This window comes from Chanodichthys erythropterus, chromosome 10, assembly GCF_024489055.1.
Source record: "Chanodichthys erythropterus isolate Z2021 chromosome 10, ASM2448905v1, whole genome shotgun sequence".
Classification (NCBI taxonomy): domain Eukaryota; kingdom Metazoa; phylum Chordata; class Actinopteri; order Cypriniformes; family Xenocyprididae; genus Chanodichthys; species Chanodichthys erythropterus.
The window spans coordinates 4,691,089-4,717,721 of NC_090230.1; the positions used below are offsets into that span (position 1 = coordinate 4,691,089).

The following is a 26,633-nucleotide window of genomic DNA, read 5'->3' on the forward strand; positions in this document are numbered from 1 at the left end:
TATAGATGATAACTACAATTTTCAAAGTGTGTGTGTGTGTGTGTGTGTGTGTGTGTGTGTGTGTGTGTGTGTGTGTGTGTGTGTGTGTGTGTGTGTGTGTGTGTGTATATGGTCCTGGTAAACACTGTGTTGTGAACCAAATGTCCCAACAAGGATGGTAATAACAGTAATTGTAGACCTTGTTTGGGCATTTCTTCGGTCCCCATGAGGAAAACCGCTTATAAATCATACAAAATGATATTTTTATAAAATGTAAAAATTCAGAAAGTTTTCTGTGATGGCAAGGTTTAGGGGTAGGGGATAGAATATACTGTTTATACAGTATAGAAATCATTATGTCTATGGAAAGTCCACATAAAACACGGTGTGTGTGTGTGAGGGAGAGAGAGAGATACAGAGGGATTTGAAATTTGTGAACACCGAGCAGGACAGAGTACAAGGGAAAAGAAACAGTCAATGACTGTATAACATCAGATTGATAAGAGATGCATCAGAAGAAAGGAGACAGACAGATGGCATCATTTTACATTATAGTTTGCCATGTGATACTGTAAACCGAGGCATTACCAAGACTGCTACATTACTATAACTCAACCTTTATAAAGGTCAACTACTGTATAGATTCAGTCATATGGTACAGTGAGAACATTTACTGTATATGCAGCACACTCTGTTCTACATAAAACCTCATGACCGTGTCATACTTCATCACACCTTTTGATAACACACTGAATAGATTCTATTACAAACATTATGGATTTTATTTCAATTGTGTAATTTAATGTACGTGTATTTTATAATGTGGGATCTGTAGCCTGTGTAATTATTTCAGCAACAAGGGTGATTTGAAACATGCATAATGCATTGTTTGCTATTGAATGAACTGATTGTTAAAAGTACTAAACTGAAAGAAGAACATACTGTTGTGTTTTGGTGATTAAACCAAATGTTCTCATATCACAATGATCTTGTGTTTTGAAACTGATTATGCAGAATTGAAATATGCACAACTAGAACAAAAGCATGAGATCATGTTTTGAAATAATGACTAGCTGTGTTACAAATGTGATCAGTTCGGATTTTAAGAGTTTTGAAAACCTTACTTGTGAAAATAGTACCAGAGTGAATAAACTGTAGGTGGAAAAACAGTTGCCATGAAAACTTATTTCATAATTGATTCTGCTTATTTCAAAATGACCTGGCATACGTGTTTAGTTCAGTGCACAGGCCTACACAGCACATTTATGTGCATCACCCCTTATTGAAAGAAAATATATTTCCCTATATATGACTGATCAATATATTACATGATTTAACAGTATATTTGAAAATATACTGAAAAATATATTGCGTAAATAATATTATAATATATTGAATAATACATAAGGAATTGCCACTTATATATTGAAAAATATGTGATGATATATTTACTAATATATCATAGTATGTAATTTTATATTCAGTAATATACTTCATAATATATGTGATCAGATATGGATCGGCATGAATAATATATTGCAGATATACTCATGCAGTATAAACACAAACGGTAAAATACATTGTGTAACATTTTATAATTATTTGCAATTTACATGTTTTCAAGTTAGTTAACAAAAGCACACTTGCATGTACTAAATTTTCTACCAAAGAGACTATCACTGTGCTATAAGGTGCACAGCTGTTATTTTTTAAATAAGGTTTTTATAGTCTTAATGGTGTTCAGCCAATCATAAACCTAACCACAGGCTCTATTCTTCAGCACAATGGTAACCTCAAAAACTCACACATACCAGAAAACCTTTTAAATTCCAAAATAATAGAACATTAAACGCTAATAGATCTCCCCCTATATCAATATTGAGCAAAACACACAAAATAGCTCTTAATTTTAACATTTACTCTCCTTTAACAGTCAGAAGCAAAGCATGCTGGGAACTAGAAGTCTGTTGTAAGCACTGATTGTAACACATTCTGTGAATGTGTGCAAATACGTGTGTACAATACATTCACATTTATATGGGAACATGTATGTGCAATATATGTACATAATAAAGGATGAAACTATGTCTGTAATGCTATTTTTGTCTTCATTTATGAGTATTTTATATGTATCAATATATAGCCATACATGTTCAATGCATATATTGCAGTATATTGAAAAATATAAGCACTAGTTTCCCATATATGGAAATGTATTATGTAATATATCGCATTATATTTTGCAGTATATTCCCATATAGTTTTGTTCCGTAAGGGACTACAATTAACATGGCAAAGTGAGTGAGGAGCTGGTTGGTAGAAGAGACTAAATTATTTGGTGAGAAATGTAAAAACCATAAGAATTCTTGTCTCATTTGTAAGGTTAAGCAAATGTTTTTAGATAAGTTAGATCATGCTAGTTATACACTGGGTTGCCTATTTAAATCAGCAAGCTATCAAATAAACAATAAGGATAGCTAGCTATATATATATATAACTGAACTAACTTTAACTTGAAAACAATGACAGCCGTAACAAATGAAAAGAAAAAAAAAACCCTAACAAAGCTGCTTTCCCTTTTCCACAGCAGATGATGTAAGGATAGCATCCAGCAGGCATCAACAACCAATGTTTGAAGAGTCCAGATTTTCTTTATTAGCTCAAATGGTAAGTCAGAAACAATAATTTACAGCATTGCTGTCTTTTTGCCACAAAAGTGGGTTGGAAAAGCAAGTAAAAAAAAAAATGTAATTCTACCCATTTTCTAAATACATGATATTGATCTTACTCAATGAGTCATCAGTGCATACATTTAATTTTTAAGTTGTACAGACAGAAGAAAAAAAACAGGGGAGAGAGATGGGGATAGGAGATCAAGAAATGCCCCAGGTGGAAAACAAACCTGGGTTTCCAAACGTGTTGCGCAACCATCTGCACCAGCACCACTCACTATGACAAGACAAGCTCCCTTAAGCAAACAGCCACTGACCCACGCAGCAGAAACGGATCTTGGCTGGAAATAACCAGTAGCCATTGTAACTGCATAAACACTTATGATTTAAACCATATGGTAACACTTGACACTCTTCTCATGCGCAGAACTTTTTCATTCAAACTGATATTTTCATAAATATGGCACATATGAGCAGTACATTCAGAACCTTCAGATGATTTGAAATGATTCAGACTAATTCAAATCTGTGCATGTAAACATAACCAGTGTTACTACAACAAATGTGACACTTTAGTGCAGGGTTCCTCAAATCCGGTCCTGGAGGGCAGAGTTTAGCTCCAACCCTAATCAAAGACACCTCAAGGTCTTCAGAGTAACAGGTAGGTGAGTTTGATCAGGGTTTGAGCTAAGTTCTGCAGGGCAGGATTTGAGGAACCCTGCTATAGTGACTCCTGGATACTGTTTTGGGAGTGCTACAAGTCCTCCAATCCAGTTGTGTCCACCTTTACTTTGATGAACAGCGTGTCATCTCTCATATAAACGGCATTCCGAGGGACCTCCAGATCACTGTGGGATATAAATCGTGGGAATCCTGTGGCCACGTTAGCATCAGATGTTGGCCGACAAAAGCTATCGCTGTTGGCATCAGGTGTGAAAGTACTGCTCAAGTGGTTCCTAGAGCCGCTTTGATCCAGCAATGTTAACGTTATGTTCTGACGGAACGGCCACGGTAAGAGGGAGTCGAAATCTCCGCGCATTATTGTGATATAGAGCGACATGTGGGTGCCTCTCCCTGAGTTGTCCCCACCAAGATAAGCTCGCACGCTGAGCTTGTAGCCGTTACGACTGGTGTAGAAGGGGGTGGAGTTGAGTGGGGTGCCGGCTTCTTTTCGGTGCCAGTAGTCACGCACTTTCCAGATGAGCTTCCCATCATAGGAGGTGGATTCAAGCTGGCGGAAACGCTGCTCATTACACTGCAGCTGTTCCACGTGGATGTCTAACAAACGTGTATGACGCTGACACGTCTGCTCTAACGCACCTGAGGGACACAAACACATACAGAGCTACTGTTGCAGTTCTATAAAGAGGATACATTTGGATATTATTGTATTGTGTGATGCTGGTTATAAGTCTACGATTGGAAACAAACTATTAATTACTCATCTTATTGTTTTGAATCTGTATAGGCTGTGTCACACCAAGCTAACGGTCCACTGTTGGACAGCTGTCAATGAGCGGCCTAGTCTTTGTGGTGGGTTCTGCACCGTCAGCACTAGTCGAACACCCAATAGTGGCTTTTTGGCCAACTGAGATCACCCTGATTAGCTATTCGCTGTAGTGGACTAGTGGATAAAGTTGCAAAAGCAAGTAAATGTTAAAGTCATGAGGGCAGACAGAAGGCTCGTTTTTCATCTTCATGTCACCTGTGATTATTTTCAACCAATCCTCCGGTGGTGAGCAAGATTGGTGTGAAAATGGTTTGTATATCTGCAGTCCTAGCTCTTCTGGTTTCCCTTTTTCAATGAAGAATACAGAATACTCTGGTTTGGAGATTTATTTTCTCTCAGGAAGGTTTGAATATACAGGCTAGTTGGACATTGGATGACTGCTGGGTTTGAGTGCAAACTTTTGTTCCAGACGCGGGTGACATGAGATAACATGAGTCGGCTTTCAACACCACTATTTCTTTGATTTTTGTTTGGGTGTCATGCATTTTTTTTTTTTTTTTGCACTGAACACAAAAGGAGACATTTCGATAAATCTTCTCACTTCTCTTTTATTATGTCAGTTTATGGTAACCACAATTGTCAAGCTCCAAAAAGGATGTTGGAATTCAAATGCTTTGACTGGCATAAAACATGCTATTTTAAATCTGACAGACGTGAAAGTGATTTCAGAGCTTTGATTGAGGGGAAGATTTTCAGGCTAAAATTTTGGTCAGTTTTAGAAATCATGGAATGTAGTTACAAGGATTATTTTTTTCGGGGCTACATTTATAGTGCTTTTTGTGATTTATTGGTGTTTGACAAACATGGTCACAATTAACTATCATGGTAAGGAACTGACTGTGTGCTTTATTTTGTTTCACAGTTTTTCAGATAACAACTTACCATTAATCAGGGGTGTCCAGTCCTGGTCCTGGAGGGCCACTTTCATGCAGAATTTAAAATGTTAGTTCACCCCAAATTGAAAATTCTGTTATCAATTACTCACCCTCATGTCGTTCCACACCCGTTAGACTTTCATTCTTCTTCAGAAGACAATTTAAGATATTCTTCATGACAGAATGCTGTCAGATTTCCTTCCATTGACTGCCTTTGCAACTTCCACTTTGACGCTACAAAAACTTCATAAAAACATCGTAAATCTTGTAAACATTGATCAGCGAACATAAGCAGAAGCTAAACCAAACCTGCTGCACCCCGAAAACAAACCTCTTCTGGATGCTCAAATGTGCTGCGTAACACACAAGAATGAACCTCAATGGTTAGGCAGCATGTTTGAGCTTCAGGAAGAGGTTTGTTCTTGCGTGTGTAGCAGGTTTTGGTTGAGCTTCTGCTTATGTTTGCTAATCAATGTTTACATGCGAGCAAAAGCCTAAATAAATCTGTTCATTATAACAAGCGATTGATTCTCTTCAGAAAATTTGGACTAAACCACTTGATTCATATGGATCAGTTTTCCGATCTCTTTATGAAGTTTTTGAAGCGTCAAAGTGGAAGTTACAAAGGCAGTCTATGGAAGGAAATCTGACAGCATTCTGTCATCAAAAATATCTTAATTTGTCTTCCGAAGAAGAACCAAAGTCTTACAGTGTGTGGAACAACATGAGGGTGAGTAATTAATGACAGAATTTTCATTTTGGGGTGAACTAACCCTTTAACTCCAACTTGTTCCAATAGATCTAAGGTATCTGGAAATTTCTAGTACTCCTGAAGTTCTTGATTAGCTGGTTCTTTAAGTTTAATTAGGGTTGGAGCTAAACTTTGTAGTAACAAGGACTCAAGGAACAGGATTGGACACTTTCAAAAGTTTTTGCATTACTACGACAACTACAAACCTCAAAAGGGCAAAATAGTACCGTTCAAAAAAGTCTAAACCAGTAAAAACTACAGGAGTTTACCTTTGGTCTGAAGGTAAACCTGGCTATACAAGACCATTTGCACTACCAGCAGAGTTTATCTCCAACCCTAATCAAACAAAAAGGTGTTCAGTATTACTTGAAAACAACAGCCAGTGTGTTGGAACTAAAGTCTGCAGAAAGGTAGCCTCCTAGGAGCAGGGTTGACCACCCCCGGTTTACTCTAATGTCCACTATATGTCCCTTTGCAACAAGGCTGAAAACAGAACACATATTTGTACATCCATTCATTTTCTCAACTACTTTGTAGAGTCATGGGGTTTTTGGAGCCTGTTCTAGCATCACAGGGGTGACTCACACCTACGGCAATTTAGAGTCTCCAATTCACCTGTCCTGTATCTTGTCTTTGGATTGCGAGGGAAACCAGAGGAAACACACAGGGAGAAATTCCCAGCTCAGCTGGTCATTGCTGTCTCAGATTTCTGGCCAGTTGATAATACCCAGAATATCAAAATCAACTGTGGCCAACAGATCCTTTTCCTATTCAGTACCCAAACTTTGGAAAAGCCTTCTTAGTGTTGTTCGGGAGGCAGACTCATCTCTTTAACCCACCATGAAGGTCATGTGTTTTGAAAACAACAAACTGTGAAACTGAATTTGTGTAGCCAAAACCTTTGCATTCACAAACGTAGAAGAGTAAGTTTCGAGTTTCACCCATCTTGTTCAGTAGTTCTCTTCAACATTCTTGTGGCCAACCAGACCTGACTTACCCAGATGTTCCCTGAGGCTTTCTGTGACAGCCACCTGCTGTCTGAGGGAGTCCAGTGATGCCCGAAGGCTCGGGAGCTCTTCGCTTAATTCAGACCCTAGAACGCCCCGCAAATCCCGCAGTTCACGCTGCACACTGCAGATCCGCACTCTCTGCTCCTCCACAGACCTCTGCCAAACAAACGCAGATCATACAGCAAACTCTGACCATATACCACCAAAATAGCTTCCTTCACAGTTATGCGTGTGGATTGAAATATTGAAGCTAGTCAAGCTCTTAATCACCACTATGACCACATACAGTAAATACTAGTAGCTATAATGAATGGTGATTACTTGATTCTCTAAATAATTTACACTTTTACACAAAATAATTGTTGCTATATGTTCTGAAACATGTCAACTTGGGGGTTAGTGAACTGTTCCTTTAACTTGGCATTGAATATTATGGATTCTAACATTCCTGGACAATAAGCTGTTTTGTGCTTAGTAGCCTGACTGAATACAGGGTTTCTTTACCTGTAAGGTAGTAAGTGTGTTGTCACACAAGGTGACATCTCTGTCCAGACTGCTGACCACAAGACTTTTGTCCTTCAGCTCCCCCTGTTGGACAAGCATATCCTGCTGCAACTGCTCCACCTAAAGCCAAGACCATTTTTATATTATATTCAACATTTGTAATAAGCAATAAGCTACAAGAGACAATCATGAAGTAATTCTCTGTATTCCTAATGTGTTTCAGCATCTCTTAAGTAAGGAAATTATAAAGAACACACATTTTCATTCATTCATTTTATTTAGTATGTATTCACTATCAGAATCCAGGAACACAGCTATCCCTTTTATAATAGCATTTGATGGGATAAACTTAGAGATATTGTTTTATGGACCAGAGAATTTCTTTTTTCATTTTGAATTTTGCATTAACATTGACGATCCATTTCATACCTGTTTTTCAAGTTTGGTGTTACTTTCCAGGACAAGCCGAACATGGGAACTGAACTCTGTGTTTTCATGAACTTGCACTTTTCCTCTTTTATCCTGGAGGAAAGACAGAGTTCAAAGGTTGAGATCTCCAAAGCCTATGTATTTAACGACCAAAAGCATCACAAGCCTAAGTAGATTGTAGAACCGTTGCCACTAATGGTCTCTACAATCAACTTAGCTCACGATGCCTTTGAGAAATTCAGCTTTATTAAGTAGGACAACACTGATAAAAAGACACTTTCACTTCTTTCATCGTTGAATTTGAATGTTTTCTTACTCTGACTGTGCAGCCATAGTTTTTATAAATGCAGTCCGTCTCCACTTCAGGACACTCATCAGCATGTGCTTGAAGCTGGAATATGATCAAAAAGCAGCAAAGAGCAAATTAAAATATTTGTAGTCTGATGATAATCGGCTTTTTTACAAAGCCCCTAAGAGGGCATGATGAAAAAATATGAGTTGGGAGGAAATATTAAATTCATGAGTTCACACCTATATATAATCAGATATAGTATCAAATATGCATATTTGGCGTGCTGTCCGAGGAGAGGGCTCTGAGCTCGGAATGTGGCCTGAAACCAGAGCACTCCTCCCCCTATCCCTGGCTGGGATAAGAAATAATAGAGAGCAAGGGAGTTGGGGTGAAGGAGGGATGCTGGAAAAACTGTTGTGGAACAGAGGTAAGTCGGCTCTATATAAGCCTCCTCTCGCGCTGATGGGGTAGACTCATGCTCTTCCCAAAGTTTGTTAATAAAACATCATTTTGAATGCTTGAAAACTTTTGCGTGACCCCAAGAACTTTGCATTCGCTCACTAAACTTTGACAGCAAATGCACAACTGGTAATTACGGAGCCCCTGAAGGGACGTACATGGTGATGGAAAAAAAAAAAAATTGAGATGGGAGAAAAAACGCTTTTGCGTTCTTTTGCAGAATGTTTGTGTTCCCCTGAGGAACTTTGAGTTAGCTTGCAAAACTTTTTAGTTCCCCTGAGAAACTTTGCAATAACTAGCAAAACATTTGTGATGGAAATAATATGACATGTGGAAAAAATATATTTCAGCTCTTTTGCGATGCGAAGTCAGTGAGCGCAAAGTTTCTTGGGGGAACCGAATGCAATACTTTTGCAAGCGACTGCAAAAGCACTAAATGTATTTTTTTCTTAAAAGCTATTGAGGGGACATGTTGATGGACATGTTGGAAAAAACATAAGATTACCAAGAGGTCCCCTTAGAGCAAGGATGGACAACTCCGGTCCTGGAGGGCCAGTATCCTGCAGAGTTTAGCTCCAACCCTAATCAAACACACCTGAACCAGCTAATCAAGGTCTTTAGGATTAGTAGAAAGTTATAGGCAAGTGAGTTTTTATCAGGGATGGAGATAAACTCTGCAGGACACTGGCCCTCAAGGACCGGAGTTGTCCATCCCTGCCTTAGAGGTTCTGTATTAATCTGAAGGGAGCAATAAAAAATAATTGCTAAAACACTAGGTGCACGTTCATTACAATTAGAACTTTCTAAATGTGGTATTCTTCCGGAGTGAATTATTTAAGTGTCACACCTTGTGTCTTTTGATCATCTGCAGACACTTGTTGGAACAGGGGACTTCAACTTCCGGGCATGAAGTCTTCTGATGGGCCTGGCATAGTTTAGAGGCAAGATTAGAAACAAACACAAGATGACTTTATGCACTACTGAGACACGGAAACATTCTGACCAGCAGTTGAGATACGGGAAAAGACTGCTTGCAGTGCTGGCAGGATTCCAGGCGGAAGGAACAGACATTCCTTTGATGGTCCATTAGGTTTTTGCGTAACACAGTGTCGTTGCACCCTGAGTTGGAACATCTAATACGCTCATACTGGCAAACTTTCAGATGATCCTGAGAAAGAGAGTGATATTACTCAACTCTGAATGATGGACACATCAGGATAGTTTTTCATCATCGATTTACAGCATGATTTGCTCTTTACCTGGAGGTTACATAAAGTAGCCCTCTGCTTACAGTCTGGGGCGTTGGTGCAGTAGACCTCTAAGTTTAGCAGTTCCCTTTTACAGCAGTTGTCTTGAAAAACCTGCAAGCATTGGAATTGCTATTCAGTGGGATATAATGGAAAATTAAGCTACTCTCATGGTAAGCGCAGATAAATATGCATTTCAAATTTTTATATAATCTCACCTCCTCGGGTTTTATAGGAACGTTGTCTAAAGGACATTTCGAACTTCCTCCATTTTCACTAAAAAGAAGAAAGTTTGCCAAATCATTTTAGATGTTAAAAGTCATTTCGGCTGAAAGTCATGTTTATCTTTGCTGATATACAACAAGTCCTTCAATTCATTAACTTCTCTTACATGTATGCCTTTACGCACTGAGCACAGAAAATGTGCCCACAGCCTGTCTGGTGAGGGTTCAGGACGATCCCACCGCAGGACGGGCAAACAAACTGCTGCTCTAACCTCAACACAAAGCGCAGAGTACGATTGGTCAGAACGGATTCCAGCTCCCATGACCTCATGGGCTCAGAGTTCTGTCGCGAGAACCCAGGAAGCTTGTTCTCCTCTGTGGCCATGGAAACCTGGTAACATTAGAGGAGACCGGGGAGTGTTGTAACACGGGGTCAGTCGTAACAGTGTCAGTTTGACAAGTCAGATAAGATCTGTGGTGTTGCCATCAATGTCATACACTCCCATCACCTTTTTGAGCTCAAAGGGGAAGTGGCATTTAACTGTGAGCAACAAAACTGATTTTCTGGAAAGAAAGTCAAATTTTTGCCTAGCAATCATTGTATTGTAGATACAGTTATTTGACATACAAAAACTAAAGTAGCTGTTTCTCTAGTTTAATTCGATGCTTTGCATTCACGCTCTCATTCAAAACACAAGTTTTTGTTGCACATTGAGGGATTTATGTGGTAAATGTGTTTCCATCAAAGTTAATGCACTTATTGAATAAAAATATCATCCACATCATTTGTTTTTTGTGTGCACATTTTTAGAATTTATGTGCATCGTGGCATTTTCATCCAGTGCTTTTTTTTTATTTTTTATGTGATATCCTGAAAAATTCACATAAAAATACACTTAGCTGGATGGTAACAATAGCTAGTGACTGAACCCTTATGTGACAGAAATACATATATATTTAAATGAATAAAAGTAATACAATACGTTTTTTTTCACTTTAAGATGTTCCCTTCAATTTCAAAATGGATTATTGTTTATTCTTCAATAACGTTCTTGCATAAATTTAGATTGTGGGAATCTTATTTCGGCAACTTACCTCTCATTTATATATCTATCCCCAGCTAGTTGTTACAACCCCAGACAGCAACATAGCACGTGTAATCCACATGTACCAGATGTGGGCCAGATCTGGGCCGAAGCTATGTTGCTGTCTGGGACTTACCAGCAACAACAGAACTCTTTTTGTGTTTAACTCACATAATCTGTTATTGTGTAGTACATGTCAAAGTGAGTTATATTTGTAGTAGAAAAAAGTGGCTACCATGTATAAAATTTTGGGAGTTATGCTCAAACAAAAGGTGTTACTTTCATCCCCGGTCTAATCCTACCTAAAGGTAAAATTAGATGTATATGGTTTAATTATGTAGGCTATAAGATGATGTATACTTACTGAACTTGATCTATTTATTAAAGTAATAAAAGGGATTTTAATACACAACGTGGAGGCTATAAGAAGTTAAGAACCACCCGACGCAAAGCGGATGTACAGCTAGCCGTGGATTATCCCACTCATGGTGATTTTGACAGCATTAACAACAACTTAAAGCTGCTATTGGTGTTTGCTGCGCAATATTTGACCGAAAGGATAAAAATGATGTTTTCTCTCAGTTACAGCTCGTTACATCTAGCATTCTGCCCGCTTTGAATCAGACACTGAGAAGTAGTGCGTAAGATAAGATTACATTTATTTAAATGAATGGGGGGGGGGTGCGTGTGAGTTTAATTACTTCAAAACAAGCGATGTTGCTGAGAAATATAATGTAGTGATTTAGTAGCTTTTATTAACAAAAGTCACAAGACAGCATTGATAAATTTCTGTGCGAGTGAGTTGATGATTACCTAGGAACTACCTGTACATTAAACCGTTTTATTGCACACCTTCCAGCCAATCAGAATTGAGTATTCTTACAGACATGGTATAAATATATTTTCACATTCACAATTTTAAATATTTCTGGCTATTACAAGGATACAGAAAGTCTGGAAAAAGCCCAAATGTTTTCAGTTTTCTGTCAAAATTATGGTTATATATATAATAAATTAATATTATAATGATTAATTAATTAAAAATGTACTTGAAAATGAACAGTTATTAGCTCAAAATTGACAAGAAATATCAAAATTAAATTAACAAGGGATGAATTTTAATTAAGCTGCCATTTTTGCAATTCGTTCTAAAACAGCTAAAATGAAAAACTTATTTAACAAAATATATTTCTTCATTGGTCTCTTTCTATAATTAAAATGTTTCACACCAAACATGTTTTCTTGTGATGATAATTTTTAACTCATTTTGCTAATAATGAGTTTATAATCTTCTTCCTCGATCTCACTTTCCACCCTGTTAGTCTTTTATAATAACATCACTTGAACCAAAGCCTGTTTTCCTGTTTAGCTTTTACAGCAATGGATTTGATTATTTTTGTTTTGTTATAATAGTTTTTAAGTCCCAAACATTTGATAAAATGACAAAAATGTCACCCCCAGGTAAGCTAGCTCTCAATACCTCGCTGAGCAATCTTTTGTTTCAATCCTGTTAATTTTCTCACCATTTATGTAAGCAATGAAGTGTCTGAGCTTGACAAGAGTTTATTTTATTTTTCCACACAATGAGATTTTTTAGTTCTAATGCAATCTATATTTTAATAACCTATATGTTAACTTGGGACATAATTATGCAGGAAGGTAACAGGGTTGAACATATAAATTTAGCCTACATTTACTTATCTCAGGTTGCAAAAACTTCAAGCTGCTTCTTAGAATGGATATTTGTAGCACCTTCGCACTTCTAAGTATCTTTTCAAATATTGTTTACTATCACATCGCCCCCACATCAAACCATTAGATGAACTGATAAAAAGTAGACTTTATTTTATCATTGCAGTGTTCACTTATAACATAACGACGTTATTATTACGTTTTTTGTTTGTTTGTTTGTTTGTTTTAGGTGTTCATTATTTTCAAATCGAATTAATCTGGGCATATCTATGCTTTTTTTTTAATAATTTAGTTTTAAAGCAACGAGTTCGCACTATACGTTCTGTTCCTGTGTGTGTGCGTGCGTGTGTGTGTGTAAGAGAGAGAGAGAGCGCGCAAACTGCAGAATTTATGGGGAATCCCCGGTGCAAGAACATGACACTATGAATCTAAACTGAAGTAAAGCATTTGTTATCACATGCCCAATAAAGCCAGTGAATTCACGACTCTTGAGTCAGGCTTCGGCATGGCTATCGTGTAAACACGGTCAACAACTCAATTAACCAGGTCTTCCACACTGAAACATTTACTTGTACTTTCGCTTTACACCATCAGCAACATCATTCACAAAATTAATTTTAAAATGCGATGGGCTACATACCTGGGGTTGATGGCTTTAATGTCTCATTTTGACTAATGTGGTTGAGCTTTCAGTGGATATAATCCTGAGAAATATGATTTGACAGTTACTCGGCTCGGCTCAGAGCTCAATGCCGATGCACTCAGTACGTCACTCTTATTTTGGGCGCGCTGCCACGCGATTAATAGGAACGGAAAACGGAATGACCAATCCTACTACGGCGAAGGCCAGGCTCATGAATATTAATCATGCAGCGTCACGGGATGCTTACCACGCAACGTCAGCATGGCTTCATGAATATTCATAAATCAAGCCTTGGCGATAGTAGGTTTAGTAATTTAGCGAACGGAAAACGCATTGCAGGAAGTTTCTATGAACGAGTTTACGAAAATAATCCAGAAATAGAATGAGCTTAAAATGCCGACACACACACACAAAGTGCATTCCTAAAACAGGAGAGAAAACGTCAAACACTGCAGTGTACCTGTCATGGCATGCTAGATTAAACGAAAATGAAACTTGTTTGTGTTCAAGCGTGTTTTAATGCTTCCATATGACGAGCACATGACAGATAATAACATTTCACTTATGAACATGCTTTAGGCACACATTTATGGGGACTTTCATTATTTTGCGTATAACGCCACAACACACTGAGCTACTACAACCGGTTTTAAAATGAAAAAAAAAACTTTTAAAGGGTGTATAAAACAAAAGCAAGGAATATTAAAATTAAAAATAGGAAAACGAGCTTTGAGAAATCGCACCATTACCGAAAATAATGTTTCACGCTCAAGTATAAGAACTGATTTGTTTAAATCAATTCTGTTAAGACAGCATACAACTTTTAAGGAACTAAGTTACCAAGAAAAGAACAAATTACGAACGATTAAACCACAAGAAATTGTGCCCAAGTGGGGAAAAAAGGGTTTTCCATCCGCAAGAAAATTTCCCATATTAATCAGATCAGGTCATATTCTGATAATGTAAATATCATCTCCAAGCACTGATCTGACTGCCATAACCAGATTAACATTGAAGTTTCTACAAATTTGAGCAAGACTGATTTAATGTGCTGTATGTCTGCTTTAATCCGTAATTTGGCTCATGTAAATACCTTATTCTGAACATACAATGTGACTAAATATCTGCATATCCAAACACAAATATAATAAATGAAATAAATAACATTACTGGAGCACAAATACTTTCTTCACTAACATTCTGCTAACATAAATGTCTCATGACATTCTCATGTTCCTGTGTGCTATTAAGGACATAATGAAAAATGACTTGTTTAAAATTACTAAAATAAATGGCTCAACATTGTTTTCAGAAAAGAGTAACAGGGAAAGAATGTACACTGGTTTATTCAGATAATGTTCATTACATGTAGACAGTAATATTTAGAGTCGTGGAGCATGTAAACATCTTTTCAGAATAAAGGTTTACCCAGAATAGAGACCTTAATTGGAGAATGATGTGCATGTAACCATGGCCCACTGATCTTCAATCATAAGTTCAGCCCCATCCTAAAACCTCAGAATCCTGCATTGTTACGCAGCGGTGGAAAATAGGGTCATGCTACATGCAACTTCTGATCAACCAACAGCACACCACTAATGAAATACAGCTTAATGTCTGGTTGAAAGTGTGGATCGTTTACACATTTTTGCATGTCAAACAGGTTTATAAAGTAAACCAAATTAATGTTAATTAACAAAAATTATAAAATGACAAAGTGTTTTATACTAAAAAAAAAAAAAAAGGGACTAAAAGTTTTTGGTAACTAAGAAAAAAAACTCATGAAAAAGTGACAGTAAGATTATTCTATGATTTTCATTAGTGATTCTCAAGAATGAGATTATATTTTTCTTACTTGTTAAGAGCACTTTGATGGCAAGAGAATCTGGACAGGTGATTTTCTGTCATTCTGTAGCACCAAATATTAAAATATGAAACAACATGACATGACAATCACAATCACAGAGGAACAACAAGATGCCAAGCAAACCCGGTTTAAAAAAGGTTCACCGTTACACCATAGATACAAGGAAAAGTGCTGAGACAGAACACAATTTTTTGAAGATTAAAGGGTTAGTTCACCTAAAAATTCTATCATTAATTACTCACCCTCAAGATGTTCCAAACCTGCAGGACTTCTGTTCATCTTTGGGACACTAAGATATTTTTGATGAAATCTGAGAGCTTTCTGTCCCCCCATAGACAGCTACACAACTGTCACTTTGATGCTTCAAAAAGTTTGAAAAAGATCGATCGTAAAAATATGAATTGAGCGGTTTAGTCCAAATTTTCTGAAGAGACTTTATATAATAAACAGATTTAATTTAGGCTTTTACTCACATATAAACATTGATCAGTGAACATAAACAGAAGCTCAACCAAACCTGCTTGACGTGTGAGAACAAACCTCTGCCGGAAGCTCAAATATGCTGCGTTACACGAGAACGAACCTCATTGGCTCTCGTGCGTGTCAAGCAAACATGCTTGAGATTCTGTTTACCACAACTGATGCGCGAGTAGTTTATGTGTGAATAAAAGCCTAAATTAAATGTTTATTATATAAAGTCTCTTCAGAAAATTGGGAATAAAACGCACAATTCATAAGGATTAGTTTTACGATCTCTATATAAACTTTTTGAAGTGGCGGTTAAATTGAGGTTTATGGAGGGACTGAAACCTCTTGGATTTCATCAAAAAGATCTTCATTTGTGTTCTGAAGACGAACAAAGGACTTACATGTTTGGAACGATATGAAGGGGAGTACTTAATGACAGAATTTTAATTTTTGGGCGAACTAACGCTTTAAAGTACAATGTTACGACATGATTACAAAATCTAAAATAAAAAAATCATTTCAAATAAATAAAAAGTTACATAACTAATATATACAGTTTAAAACAATCTTTTTTTCTAGTATTCACAATGAGCACTGCTAACTAATTATTACCTTCAACTGCAATGCCACAGATTTATAAAACGCATCAGTGTAGAGAGGAGGAGGGCGTCTCAGTTGGGATGCCCACCAGAGTGGGCGGCTGCTGCCCTGGTGCTGTGGAGGCAGTGCTGGAAACGGGTGCTGCCGGTCTGGGGTTGAGGCGTGGAGGGAGGGGGTTGGAGGGTCGAATGAGTGGGGGTGGCTGGTTCAGGGCAGGACGGGGCTGAAGGAAGCGGGCTTGTTGCTGCAGAGGCGGCGGCTGCCGGTGTAATGCTGGGGTGGCAGGAAGAGATGGACGCAAAAGGGGTGGAGGTTGGTTGAGAGAGGTGGAGCTGGTGGCTGCTGTCAGGGATGATGATGTGGCTACAGGAGATGGACCAGAGGCTGGGGTCACCTGACCCTAAATGTGAGAGAAGGTTGAAGATAACAGTTTACATTTCTTTATGTAGAGCACAACTAGGATGTTCAAGAACAGTTTAACCAAAAACAACCCATCTTTGTTTAAAGGAGTTGTTCAGTCAGACATATGACATTTTAACCCTATAAAGCCCACTGTACATCTGATACACAATTTCTAAGGCCTCTAAATTAACATGATCAAAACTTTGCTGTAAAACCTGTTGCACACAATCTACTACATGCCTTCTGTCAGCTGATAGAAAGTTTATACTTTTATAACAAGTAAAATGACTTTTAGTATAATTCTAAAAATGTGGTTCATGTACATTACAAGCATCAGACTTTTATCTTATAAATATCAGCATCTGCACAAAACTGCATATTTTTGCTCAAAAACTGTTTTTCCATCCATATTCTCACTATATCAAAATATATGGGCCATAAATAATCATATAGTTTGATTAGGATTCTCCAAAGTTCCATAAATAGATTTGTCTTATTTTACAAGTCAGGCTTCACAGATTAACACATACCTCTTCCTCTTCTTCATCTGTGCTCTTCCCTGAGGAGGTGTTGCTGTTTTTCCCATCCTCACCAGAATTGGCTCCATCTCCATTGGGAGTATGAGTTCCCTGTTCCGCCTCCCATTCCTGAAGCACCTCATCCAAGTTAAACCGCCGCCGATAGTTCACAAAGAAATTCTTTACCTGTCCCACTGTTTTATTCCCAATGACATCAGCAATAGCCTGGAAGTCCTTTCCATATTTTCTTACTCCTGGTTGAATGGAGCAAAGAAGGATGTCATGAATGAAATCTGCATAGGAACAGTTAAACAGATAAAGTTTTGATACTGTTTATTTACCTTGTACTGCCAAGAGCTGCTCATCTGTTGTCCAGCGGGCGTTAATTTTTTGGGTGCACTGAAACAAAGACTTTACAGTTGGCTAAATGATGATAATATGCAAGGAAAACAACACGTTTCAGGTTAAAGTGTGCATGAGAAAAAGTCTAACTTCAAGCGAGTCACCTCAGGCAGCCTGAATTCATCAATTCCATCTTCAATCTTCTGTTTAAGTCCGCTGTTCAACTGCTTGGCATTTTGAACCTAAAGAAAACCAGGTAAAAATGTGAGGAGGACATCTAAACTATTTTAGACATCTAAAACATTCAAAGGCTTTGACTGTCATTTACTTATTCCAAAATGATTTGTTCTCCATCCATACCTGTCGTTTCAGGGACACCAGCTCCATGTCCAGCTGACGCAGGACAGAGTTAGCTGCACTGGAGCTGCAGGAGATGGCCACCACATCCTCCTGTGTGAGGTACATGCCTTTGGGTGGGCGGCACTTGGACCGCTGGCTATGGTGACGGTGCTGCAGGGTCTGGTGGTCTCTCCGTCCCAATCCAATTTTGGAACTTAGTGTCTGAGGTTCTGCTTGACTCTATCAGGAGAAAAACAAATTACTGGAAAAAGCTGAAGTGTAAAAATAATGTTCAAAGTATACAGTCACATGGCGTTGAATACATCTAGTTCAGTCATGAAACTGTAGACTAGGGCTGTGACTGTGGCAATATTTTCATGTCTTCTACTGATGCTCCAAAGCAACTGACACTTGTAAAAAATCTGAAGAGCAAATTTTATCTAGACATTTTGGCTATGTTTGATTTTGTGCTGCCAAAATTACTGGCGTGTGAAATGCTCTATACAAATAAACTTGATGCTTCTTACCAAGTCTAATAACAAGCACAACCGTGTTAAATATAATTTGACGTTAAAGCAAAAAGGGATCTGTCCTATCTAATATTTGCTAATATATTTGCAAATCTAATATTTGCATTCTTTACTGTAGTAAAGTAGAAAAACGCTATTACTATTAACGTGTTAATGCATGTGATCATTTTTTTCAGTTTAACGCATTAAAAATAATCGCAGCATTTTAACTTTAAGAGTTGTGAGAAAATGTCGGCACCGATGGCATTGTGGGCCGCGCTGATATATAGCGCCAATGTGGTTCGGGCGACCCGAGTTTGAGTCCCGGCTCGTGGTCCTTTCCCAATCTTGCCCCCCCTCTCTCTCTAACTTCGCTTCCTGTCTAATCACTGTCCTATCATAATAAAGGCAAAAACGCCCAAAAAAAAAAAAAAAAAAAAAAAAAACAAAATCTTAAAAACAAAATCTTAAAAACAAAAAGTGAGAAAATGAGATGCGCATCAGATTCGCATCATGTTCGGCAGCAGCAGGACTAATAACAAAATTCAAGCAACAGATATCGCTTTTTAATATGGCGCGTATTGATCTATATCATTACCACGGTATAAAATGTCTATCGTTAGAGATTTTGCTGTATCGTGTATAGGGCTGCAACAACTATTCGATAAAATCGATAATGAAAATCATCAACAATTCTCATTATCGATTAGTTGGGTCTGCCCACCGTGCATGGAAGAGCTTCGGCCAGTCGCATCAAATTACAGAAGTGAATAATGCATTTCTATGGACAGAATGCATCTTAAAATAGTGAAGGGAACAGATTGAGCAGCTACGGGAAAGGTACGTGATCAAAGATGATCAAAACGGGAATTATTTGTTTTAAGCTTCAAGCGAATGCATTAGCATAATGGCTTGTCCTGTCAGGAACTTTGACAGATGCATTTTGACAGTGTTTCCTCAGCGAAAAAATGCATGAAGGCTCGTCCTGACAGTCTGCGTTAAACTTCAAACTTTACTGAATGAGCGCCGGCAAGTGCATCCGTGTTGACAGACGGAACGCGGGAGAGAGGGAGACAATTAATATTCAGAGCAAAAATATTCATTTTGCTGATATATCTGTTGTTTAAAGTTAAATTTAGATTTAAAAATCAACATGTCATTCAAGTATTTTATGAGAGTAGCGCAACTACATCTTCACTGCAGCGGCAGACTCGCGCAAGTATTCACACGGGAACCATTTGTACAGCATCATAGCAGTGGCTCCAAGCTACATTTAAATTCAACATTTTTGTAGAAAGACAACTATAATTTTTTAGTCCTGAACGTTTCTTAATATGGGGAGGTGAACAACATTCTCATGTAAACGGGAAAAACAAACAAAAATACTTGTGTCACATGAATGAGGTAGGCTAAGCTTTGTGTTTACATCATCTGCCACGTGCACGTTTACAAGACTGCAATCTCTGTGAAAAAAAGACCACCAGTGGGGTTTCATTTGAATAATACTAAAGCACCAGTCTGTTTTATATATCATGTGTTATATATCTACGTTTATATATCATGTTTTCTAGTTTACTTACTTTTCTTTTCTGACATACTCCAATTCTTGTTAGACATGCTTATTCTGTGAAATCGTATTTATTTTGTCCATCAAAAGTGTTTTCACTTTAATTGAGCATGAGCAGCACAGAAAAAAAATAGACTTGGTGCCGAACCCTGCTCTTGCTCCCTATATTGTGATATATATCGTCATCGTGAAATAAAATTTCTCATATAATGAAATAAGAATTTGGTCATATTGCCTACCCCTAGTATAAATCACTGTTTGCTGTAAGCTCTGAAACAGTACAACTACCCCAACTCCACCTGCCAAGACCTGTTACGGGATTTATGTATGTCTATATATGCAGCAGCAGCAGCAGCATATCTTACATGCTCTCAGCAATGTGTCTGTTTATTAAGTAGCAACACTTGCTCTGCAGCAGCAGCAACAATAATCAACAGTAGTGTAGCAGATCTATTCCACCAAGACCAAATACATTAACATGTTAAAAAACCATTTCAAAAGTTGTCATGATTGAAATGTGTTTATTATAAATGACATTACCTCCTTCTTTGCCTCTTTCGTAGGGTCATAATCACTGTCATTGGCCTCAACAGGGTTGGATTCTTCCATCTCTTCCTCACTAATACATAAAAAACAAAAGTAAAATGATTCCCTGAAACTTTAGAAAGACTAAAAACTATGACCACTAGTAACTGAGCTCAAAGATGGTCAAAAAAAAGGGCAAGTGAATGGATAAATGACCTTTCATCTTGATTACTCCGGTTCGCCAGCTTTCGGGCTTGCCGGTCCATTAGACTTGTCCGGGACCGTGTTTTTTTCCATGAATAGTAGTACTTCACAAGACTGGATATGGATTTGTCTGGCAACTACAATCAATTATCAAATTCTAGTATTAATTACTTAAATAGGGTGAATCTCACAAAACAAAAATTATCCCAAAATAAAACATTAATACAGTATACTGTACTACAGCAATGTATTTTTACAAGTATACATTTTAATTTGTCATTGTAATGATAATTAAGCACATAACCTCTTGATGCAAAAAAATAAACTTAATATTCACAGCAAAAAAGTGAATCAAATTGCAAGATATTTATGCACAATGGCAGTAAATAATTATTGTACTGCTTTTTAAATTATGCTCATTAAAATTAAAAAGTAAACGAATATTGATAACCAAATAAAATGCGTAGTATCACTGTATTACATTACAAAGAAACATGGATGAATTATAATGAGAACATTTGATTTAAAAATTTGTTGGTAAAATGTTGGTTATTCTGCGATCCTAAAAAAAAGTTTGTTTTCCTGCAAAATATAATTTCTTACATTTCTCTTTTTGATTTTGAGATTAAAGGGTTTTTAGCCTCATGTTGTTCCACACCTATTAAGACCTTTGTTCATCTTTGGGACACAAATGAAGATATTTCTGATCAAATCACAGAGCTCTCCATCTCGTCCATAGACAGCAATTTAACTACCACATTCACGGTCCAGAAAGGTACTAAAGACATTGATAAAATAGTCCACGTGACTGCAGTGGTTCTACTTTAAATTTATGTCATTCTCCTACGCTGTTTATGTTCAGCACTTACAGGTTCTATGTCAGAACGCCGACTCATTATTGGCCGGCTCCTGCGTCAGCATCACATGCACACACAGAGATGTTATTTTTGTTTTTGCGCACAAAAAGTTGTGTCGCTTCATAAAATTAAGGTTGAATCACTGCAGTCACATGGACTATTTTAACGATGTCTTTATTACCTTTCTGGATTTCATCAAAAATATCTTCATTTGTGTTCCGAAGATGAAGGAAGGTCTTACGGGTTTGGAACGACATGAGTGTGAGTAATTAATGACAGAATTTTCATTTTTGAGTGAACTAACCCTTTAAATGTTTACAATGAGATTAACCCTCCTAGTCTTCAAGACATGTCAATGTTCCCACAGTAATACTAGCAGTGACTCACCATCTGCTGGATCCTATGAAAGCTCTTCCCATGAAAGCTGAATGCTTGTTCAAACAACACCTTGTCCTCCACCGTCCACTCATCAGGGAAGGGGGTGAAGTTTGGGAGATCAGCAAGTGATTTCTCAATGTTGTGTTTATGCCAGAAAAGCATGCCGAGAGCCTGCAGAGCACAGAAGGCATCCATACATCAGCCATCCTTGACAAGACAGACATCTTCGATGACTGTATTCCCGTAGCTTACCTGCTCAACATTGTAGCCATGCTTTTCTTTTGCAATCGCAATGTACTCATCCACTGTGGGGAAAAAAAAGTATTACAGACACAACATTATACACAATATAAATATGAAAGAGTTCTTCACATAGGGCTGGGCGATGTGGCCAAAAATATCACTATTTTTTTCCATATCAGTCAGCATCAATGTTTATCACGTATTAACTTAACATTAATGGAGCAGGAAATGTTTTCCACATATATAACTTGTTCATTCACAATTAACCCTTTCACACAGAAGTTTAAAACACTCTGGCTGAGCTCCCAGCGCGAGTTTAAGGCTACCATTATTTAGAACGCATCACTTTATGGTTTCCATTGTGACGCATCATTGCTTGTCACGTGACACACTGCAGCCACAATAGCGCTGTATGACTGATCTGCTTTTATTTCATTTTTCCTTTATTCAAAATTTTCTCAAAAATGTTAACTATAGCATGAAATATCTGATATTCCGATCAAATCTGATATTCCTGTCAAATATATGCAAGTGGATGTGTTTTGCTGTTTAAACACCTTTATAACGATGGCGTTAGATGAGCTATATGTGCGTTGGACGCCGCCATGTTAGTTTGCGCCGCACAGAGAATTGGATCTGTTGGATTTACAACATGCAAATTCATCCACTTCTCCCAAAATACATGAAAGTAAGTGAGCTGGTGAACTGGGAGAAGAATAGAGTAAAGTTACTTACACAATGTGTATCTGATATGAATAAAACGTGTCGTCTAATTATAATGGAAAAGATTGTTATTTCCGCTTCTATAGACATCAGTGTGTACTTTACAAACTCTAAATGTATTGTTTTGTTAGTACTTGTGTATGTAAATGTCTGAAACCTAAAATAAACATTATGTGGTTGAAAACACTGCATATATGTGATATATGAAAAACTCTGAGTGCATCCGGCTCTAGTTTAGCGCCAGCCAAAGTGCGCATGCACATTTGAATTTGGCAGTTGACGTGATGCGCTGAATGTTCTAATCACACCGGAGTGATCGTACGCTCCAGGGAACAGCCAAGACTGATCACACCGTTGTGATCGTACACGTCAAAGGGTTAAACTCCACAGAGTAAGCTACCTTTTAAAGTAGGGCCCCATGCAATCCATTTTATTTTCCTTAATTCCATGTTTTCCATTTTTTTTTTCGATTCCATAAAGTTGTATGATTTAATACAAATTTATCATCAAAAATGGTCTAATTAAATAAATTAATAAACTTTAACAATTTAATCAACCCTTTAATGTGATAAAATGAAAATAATTTACAACATGGCATTTTTATATGATCAAATAAGATGCTGCACAACAGAACTGTATAAATTAAAAGGGGTGAAAAATATTGGTTGTATGATATTTTTAAAAATAATAATATTATCATAACTTTAAGAATTACATTTTAGCATACAATAGTGGGTTGCCTTCTAATAGTCGACTAATCGTTAGTCAACTAGAAGAGGCTTAGGCCCTGATCAAACAGAACACGTTTTTTTTGGAATGAGGCACCTTTTTTAATTGTTCTACTTGCAGTGAGCGTTTTGCATGCTGTTTATGCACCCTGGGTGCCTTGCGTTTCAGCCACCTGCTGCGCCTCGCATTTTTTGTAGGAGCGCTCAAAACGCCTAAAAAAAAAAAAAAAACGGTGAAAAGCTTGTGAAGTCATTCTCAGAAGCGGCTCTTGAGATGAAGTCCATTTCTTCATGGCTTCATACAGAGATGCAGATGATGTACACCGTAAGCGTAACGTCTGTTTGAGCTTTTCTTTCTTTCTTTTTTTTCTTAACGCCATACCAGCTTCTATGGCTATATTCATGGCGAGAGGTTTAGTTAAAAAAAATAAAATAAAAAAATAAACAAGCCTTTAGTTTTAAAAAAATTAAATAAGCCCAAATAAACCTAAACCTTAAAACTAAATTTGGATTTCCTGTTTGAGCTTGAGTAGTAGATGAAACTACGGCACTCATTCACACAGATACCAGCATTTCCCTCCTAGCATTTTCAGCACTGTTGAGCAGATTCTGTTAACTTAAACAACTCTGATTCGCCACTGAGTTCACACGCTCAACAGATGTGTCTGTGATTGGCTACAATTGATCATCGCTTCAAAAACATGCAAATAGAAATCTTTAACGTTCTTCACCAAACACTAACACAGATACACACGGGAGCATTTGAAAGCAGGTGGCTATCAGAGGACTGGTCTGCTGAAAGACGTTCAGTCCAGTTTTTGAAGCGATCATGCTGATATCGTCACATTTTTAACATTTCAGAACCGACTTGGTACCAAAGTACTGGTTCTTTTGACAACCCCGCAGAACATGCAGACTTACTAGCGACATGCACTGACTGGCTGTTGTTGCATTTATTCCTGCTGTGTGATAGGCTGTTCGATCAGTCCATTCATAATCCCCTCATTGCCAGCAGGCACGCCACTCATTTTCACGTTTAGTGTGTTCTGATGTCACATGGTGATGCCGCAACCGAACCCCACAGTAACGCAACTTGTTAAATAACATTGTAATGTTTGAAGCTGATATCATTAATTTCAACAAATGTCAGTAGACCGGGAAGATTATAGACTGAATGGTTCATTCATAAATCTGTATATTAACTTCATGCTGTGGAAATGCAAACCAGAAGACAGAACACGAGCACAATGCTAAAAAAGGGGCAGGGCTATGTAAGGTCTACATCGAACATTTTTTCTATCATTATTGATAAAGGTATACCATTGATAAATACCAATACCATTTTATCGCCCAGGCCTATTTTCGCAATAGAAAAATAAAATGACAAAAGAAAAAAAAGTTGCGAATACTTACATTTAGAGTCAACTATTGTGTGATATGGAGACCAAACCAACATTCCACCACTGTCTTTATCACTGTATTTTGTGGAACCTACAAAATTCCAATACAAAAAGTATGCATTACATATCAAAATGTATAATTCTAATATTAACAGATTTGTTAAAATAAAAAATGTTTTAATTCAAACTAAATGTACTATTAAAAACAACAAATGCAATGCTTGAATTTCACTGCATTTTAATTCTGTTGAACCCATCAGAGACCCATGTACATTCAAAAATATATTTTTTCAGGAGTAATCATTTGTAAACATTCTGGGAATTAAGAAAAAAAAAACTACATTTACATAAAGTCAGCAATTAAGTCAGCAACGTCAATAAACAGTAACTTTGTTGTGTGAAATTCAAGAGGTAATTTCTGTCCTGTCAAAACTGTTAATAAGTTTACTTTTACCAATAGTTTTGAAAACTGTACTGAGTGTTGCATGTTACAGCAAGACTTTAAGGGTTAAATTGGTTACCATTTACTATTCTACTTCCTATTGACTAGATTCAGAAATTAAATAATAATTTAATAGGATTTTCACTTCAGTTTTGAATGGCACACAACATTGCTATTTTAACAACTCACCAACTTTTAGGCGTTAACTACTTATTCCCTGATTAAATACATGTTTTATAAATAAACAAATAGCAACATAAACCCAAGACTCACATTTAATCATCTGTCAAAGTTACTGGGTCCATTAGCTAATAAGTGGCTAAGCGAAGAAGCTAACATCCTTTCACAAAAACCTTTTCACGAGTACAAAACCAAACAAAAAGATTATTATTGATTAAAAAAAATATTATTGGCCATTCGATGCTTCAAATCATCAAAAGCGACTTTTGGTATATTTATTATATACCATATATTAGGGGCGACAGGCGTACCGAGGCTACCACAGTCAGTCAGGTTCTTAAAAGGCGGAATGCAGCGTTTATTCCTACCTGGATCAAATTCTGGAATATTAGCTTGATAATCTGATCCCACACGCATGCCCACATCTGAAAATAAGAACAATTGTGTGAGGTCTCGAACTTATTGAACTGTCTGTATTTTATCAAAATCTATAAACAACCTCCGCAGGGGTGTTTGAGGCTATACCGTGCTCGTCGTCACTGCCGCTCTCGTCTGAAAAATGTCCATTCGAGGCGTTCGACGGGCTTTTCGTTCCATTTGAGCGACCTTTCCCCAGATATTCCGACCCTTTGTCCATCATTCCCGGCATAATCGCGATACGTGTTATTATGAGCAAAAAAAATAAATATGTTAACAGTACAGCATTTATTCTCTCTCTCCTGCGTCTCTGCGCAGCTGCGCCGCTGTGCACTCCAGTATTCCTCCGCAGGAACGCTCTCGTGTTCCCTTAGCTTCACTGCCAATCTCTTCATCGCTAACATCTGTTGTGTGTTTTCATCAAATGTTCAAAGTAAATGTACAGGTTTGCGTGATTTTAGTTCTTTGATTATAGATAAATCACCCGTCCGTTGTCCAGGTCTTATTTTTCCACGCGGAAGGAATTGTTACGCATGTAAACAAAGGTGAAAC

At 37.4% G+C, this 26,633-nt stretch overlaps 2 protein-coding genes across 3 annotated transcripts; both read right to left on the reverse strand.

Moving 5' to 3' along the window:
* Window positions 1-1,923: 1,923 nt before the first annotated feature.
* traf5 (Tnf receptor-associated factor 5) lies at window positions 1,924-13,500 on the reverse strand. 2 transcript variants are annotated; one of them, XM_067395868.1, is made up of 11 exons: window positions 13,370-13,500; window positions 10,225-10,343; window positions 9,947-10,004; window positions 9,741-9,842; window positions 9,485-9,649; window positions 9,329-9,406; window positions 8,047-8,121; window positions 7,731-7,823; window positions 7,302-7,421; window positions 6,785-6,953; window positions 1,924-3,971 (listed from the first exon to the last, which is right to left on the reverse strand). In XM_067395868.1, exons 2-11 carry the CDS (start codon window positions 10,335-10,337, stop codon window positions 3,406-3,408), a joined length of 1,539 nt encoding a protein of 512 aa, XP_067251969.1. In that variant the 5' UTR covers window positions 10,338-10,343; window positions 13,370-13,500; the 3' UTR covers window positions 1,924-3,405. The 2 variants fall into 2 exon arrangements, with proteins under 2 accessions (XP_067251969.1, XP_067251968.1); XM_067395867.1 differs by having other exon boundaries at window positions 1,925-3,971; window positions 10,120-10,343.
* A 1,065-nt stretch (window positions 13,501-14,565) lies between these two features.
* rcor3 (REST corepressor 3) lies at window positions 14,566-26,394 on the reverse strand. Its single transcript, XM_067398517.1, has 12 exons — window positions 26,190-26,394; window positions 26,033-26,089; window positions 25,056-25,133; window positions 22,201-22,253; window positions 21,958-22,119; window positions 20,726-20,850; window positions 20,525-20,603; window positions 17,930-18,148; window positions 17,734-17,811; window positions 17,569-17,626; window positions 17,240-17,481; window positions 14,566-16,707 (listed from the first exon to the last, which is right to left on the reverse strand). Exons 1-12 carry the CDS (start codon window positions 26,311-26,313, stop codon window positions 16,354-16,356), a joined length of 1,629 nt encoding a protein of 542 aa, XP_067254618.1. The 5' UTR covers window positions 26,314-26,394; the 3' UTR covers window positions 14,566-16,353.
* Window positions 26,395-26,633: the final 239 nt, after the last annotated feature.

Coding starts and splice junctions, on each gene's coding strand:
- traf5 (XM_067395867.1), bottom strand. CDS start 10,337: ATGGCCACAGAGGAGAACAAGCTTCCTGGGTTCTCGCGACAGAACTCT. Junction 9,843..9,946: donor TTCCTATAAAACCCGAGGAG/GTGAGATTATAT, acceptor CAATGCTTGCAG/GTTTTTCAAGACAACTGCTG. Junction 6,954..7,301: donor ACACACTTACTACCTTACAG/GTAAAGAAACCC, acceptor TTTGTTTGGCAG/AGGTCTGTGGAGGAGCAGAG.
- rcor3 (XM_067398517.1), bottom strand. CDS start 26,313: ATGCCGGGAATGATGGACAAAGGGTCGGAATATCTGGGGAAAGGTCGC. Junction 25,134..26,032: donor TATTCCAGAATTTGATCCAG/GTAGGAATAAAC, acceptor GGAATTTTGTAG/GTTCCACAAAATACAGTGAT. Junction 17,627..17,733: donor ATGAATTCAGGCTGCCTGAG/GTGACTCGCTTG, acceptor TCTTTGTTTCAG/TGCACCCAAAAAATTAACGC.